Source organism: Anneissia japonica, unplaced genomic scaffold (genome assembly GCF_011630105.1).
Source record: "Anneissia japonica isolate Jap-2015-1 unplaced genomic scaffold, ASM1163010v1 scaffold15505_len60709_cov126, whole genome shotgun sequence".
Taxonomy (NCBI): domain Eukaryota; kingdom Metazoa; phylum Echinodermata; class Crinoidea; order Comatulida; family Comatulidae; genus Anneissia; species Anneissia japonica.
The window spans coordinates 56,812-60,510 of NW_022711624.1; the positions used below are offsets into that span (position 1 = coordinate 56,812).

Below are 3,699 nucleotides of genomic sequence, written 5' to 3' on the forward strand. Positions count from 1 at the left end.
TTTTTTGTCAAAAAACCATTCTTCTAAATGCAAAAAAGAATGGCTCTTTTCTGGGCCTTGTTTCTACTGCTGTACTGTAGAACTGTTCTTAAGAATGGTTCTTTTCCATCAGTAAAAACACATTCACCAACGTACAGCACATCAAAGTCGAATGTAGAATCAAAAACTGTGACTGCTTGAAACTGAGATGAAATATCTATCAATCTGTGCTTGTCGCATCACTTTGTTGTGGTTGCTTTGGTGCGAGTTGTCTTTAACAATAGTAAATTATTATTTAGTTCACAATACAAACCTTGGTCAACCATTTGTCTTTTTGATGTTGATGCATCTCCACTACCTATAAAGAAAAGGAAAAATGGAATTTGAACATAAGCATAACTACATAGGGCAAAGTACAAAGAGAAAAATTCTACAGACTATAAATAAATTGAGTTTAACATGACATCAGTTTTTAGTCATTATAATTTTGAATTTTACTTTTCTTTCTACAGTTTATGTATTTCAATTTGGTTTTGGATATTTTCATTTCATTTGTATCATCTTGTAAATGGCACAATTATGGTGATACAAGTTCTTTCAGTTTAAAAATAAAATTGTTATTATTATTGTTACTATTCACATTTTACCACGTTAATAATACCTTCATACAAATAATCTTCATCATCATGAATAAATGTTTTTTTTAAAAATATAAAATGGTGTTTTCATTTATGATTTCAAAACGTTAATTCACATAAAAATACAAAGGTCTACTTTGCCTTTTAGCTTTCTTTGTAACTAGAACTAATTTATCATTATTTTTTTTACAAAAATATACAGTATTACATTGTTTTATCAAGATAATTTCAAAATTGTTAAAACAAAGAATCATTATTGTCTGAATTTAAAGAAGCATATTCCAGGTTATTCTGGCCAATAATCTAGGTTGGTCCATCCTAAAAGGGCCAAACAACCTATACCTGTATTCCATAATCTTGTGAGGCTTATTACAATCTGCAGACAGGTCCTATCAAGAATTCTGACTTTAAGTTTGCATTAATTAAAAAAAAATCATCTCTCCTTTTCATTTCATTTATTAGGGAGGTTTCAGCAACTTGCGAAAACAATAACGAATAATCTTGTCATTATTATTATCGTCATTCGTGCCTAAAACATTCTTGACAATATACTGTAGGAGCTGAATATGATCCTTGATTCATGCAAAAGACGTGAATAGCCGACGTTGTGACAGATATCCTACTGTAGAGGAAGGGTTAAAAATAAACATCTAATGACGTAACCGTATTTGTTATTGTTTTCGTAAGCTTGCGAAAACTCCATACTTTTCATTTAGGAAATTCAAGTACATAATATATGCTAGTGTAAGCACATCTTTGGTAGTATACAGTACAAACCTTGGTCTTGCTTCTTTCTTTTTGATGTAGACACTAATTCACTACCTGTAAAAAATGCAATTGGAATATTAAACATAAATGTAACTAGAGTAGAGTATAGAAAAAATACTGTAGATAAATCCTAGTCTAGGAATTAGCTGAGCCAAAATATTCAATACTAAAAAGAATTTGTAATTAGAAAAAAGCTACTGGTTTAGGCCTGTCTAGGCAATTCAAAAAGAACTACTGTACCACGTGCCAGTTAATTTCAGCTATTGTCTTGAAATTAATTTAAAGGCAATATGATAAAATTTATACAAATATCATTTTATCTAAAAACATATCAAAATAGTTACGGCTATAGTTAGGTTTTGATCTTTCCTGCTAATGTATCACTCTGGACTGGTGGAACAGGTTGGCTCACATTTCCAGTCATTCATGGAGGGGGAGGAAGTAGTGTAAATGGGTATGATCGAACATCACTCAAAGCATCTTGGGAGAGGTAAAAGGGGCGAAACCCCAAAAAACTAAGAAAATCTGGGGGTTTACTAATTATTTTTCTCCCTGAAAAATTGTTTTTCTTCCCCAGCTCCTTCCCCCGCCACAAACACCTAACTTTTGCCACCCCTACATTAATTTTTTGTCACAGAAACATTCTTCTAAATGCCAAAAGGAATGGCTCTTTTCTGGGCCTTGTTTCTACTGCTGTACTGTAGATCTGCTCTTACAAATGATTCTTTTCCATCAGTAAAAACACATTCACCAAAGTACAGCACATCAAAGTCGAATGTAGAATCAAAAACTGTGACTGCTTGAAACTGAGATGATATATCTGTCAATCTGTGCTTGTCGCATCACTTTGTTGTGGTTGCTTTGGTGCGAGTTGTCTTTAACAATAGTAAATTATTATTTAGTTCACAATACAAACCTTGGTCAACCATTTGTCTTTTTGATGTTGATGCATCTCCACTGCCTATAAAGAAAAGGGAAAATGGAATTTGAACATAAACATAACTACATACAGCAAAAGCACAAAAGAGAAAACTTCTACAGACTATAAATAAGTTGAGTTTAACATGACATCACTTTTTAGTTTTTATAATTTATAATTTTACTTTTCTTTCTACAGTTTATGTATTTCAATTTCATTTTTAATATTTTCATTTCATTTGTATCTTCTTGTAAATGGCCTTGTAAAAAAAACACCATTATGGTGATACAAGTTCTTTCAGTTTAAAAATAAAGTTGTAATTATTATTGTTACTACTTAATACCTTCATGCAAATAATCTTCATCATCATGAATAAATGGTTATTTTTTTAAATATAAAATGGTGTTTTCATTTATGATTTCAGAATGTTAAATTCATTCACATGAAAATACAAAACTTTGCCTTTTAGCTTTCTTTGTAACTAGAGCAAATTTATCATCATGTTTTTTTTACAAAAATATACAGTATTACATTGTTTTATCAAGATAATTTCAAAATTGTTAAAACAAAGAATCATTATTGTCTGGATTTAAAAAAGCATATTCCAGTTTATTCCGGCAAATAATCTAAGTTGATCCATCCTAAAAGGGCCAAACAACCTATACCTGTATTCCATTAAATCTTGTCAGGCTTACTACTATCTGCAGACTGGTCCTATCAAGAATTCTGACTTTAAGTTTGCATTAAATAAATAAATCCTCTCCCCTTTTCATTTCATTTATTAGGGAGGTTTCACAAACTTATGAAAATGGTGACGAATACGAACATGTCATTATTATCTTCGTTCATGCCTAAAACATTCTTGAAAATATACTGTGTGAGGCAAGTATGATCCTCGATTCAAGCAAAAGGGATGAATCGCCTACGTAGTGACAAATATGCTACTGTAGAGGAAGGGTTAAAATAAACATCTTATGACGTAACCGTATTTGTTATTGTTTTCGTAAGTTTGCGAAAACTCCATATTCCTTTCTTTTTAGGAAACATCAAATTCAAGTACATAATATATGCTAGTGCAACCACAGCTTTGGTAGTATACTGTACAGACCTTGGTCTTGCTTCTTTCTTTTTGGTGTAGACACTAATTCACTACCTGTAAAAAATGAAATTGGAATATTAAACATAAATGTAACTACAGCAGAGCATAGCAAAAATACTGTAGATAAATCCTAGTCTAGGAATTAGCTGATCCAAAATGTTCAATACAAAAAAGAATTTGTAATTAGACAAAAGTTACTGATTTAGGCCTGTCTAGGAAACTCCAAAAGAACTACCATGTGCCAGTCAATTTCAGCTATTGTCTTGAAATCAATTTAAACGCAATATAATTAAATT

The 3,699-nt window shown here is 31.0% G+C and overlaps 1 protein-coding gene across 1 annotated transcript in view; it reads right to left on the reverse strand.

Moving 5' to 3' along the window:
* LOC117107568 overlaps positions 1 to 3,457 on the reverse strand; it is a gene marked incomplete at its 5' end in the record, with an annotated part of 11,644 nt that extends 8,187 nt beyond the window's left edge. The window contains 4 exons of the mRNA XM_033249271.1: positions 293 to 337; positions 1,395 to 1,439; positions 2,302 to 2,346; positions 3,413 to 3,457. Of these exons, the coding sequence (XP_033105162.1) occupies positions 293 to 337; positions 1,395 to 1,439; positions 2,302 to 2,346; positions 3,413 to 3,457 (180 nt within the window). The remainder of the gene's footprint in view (positions 1 to 292; positions 338 to 1,394; positions 1,440 to 2,301; positions 2,347 to 3,412) is intronic.
* Positions 3,458 to 3,699: the final 242 nt, after the last annotated feature.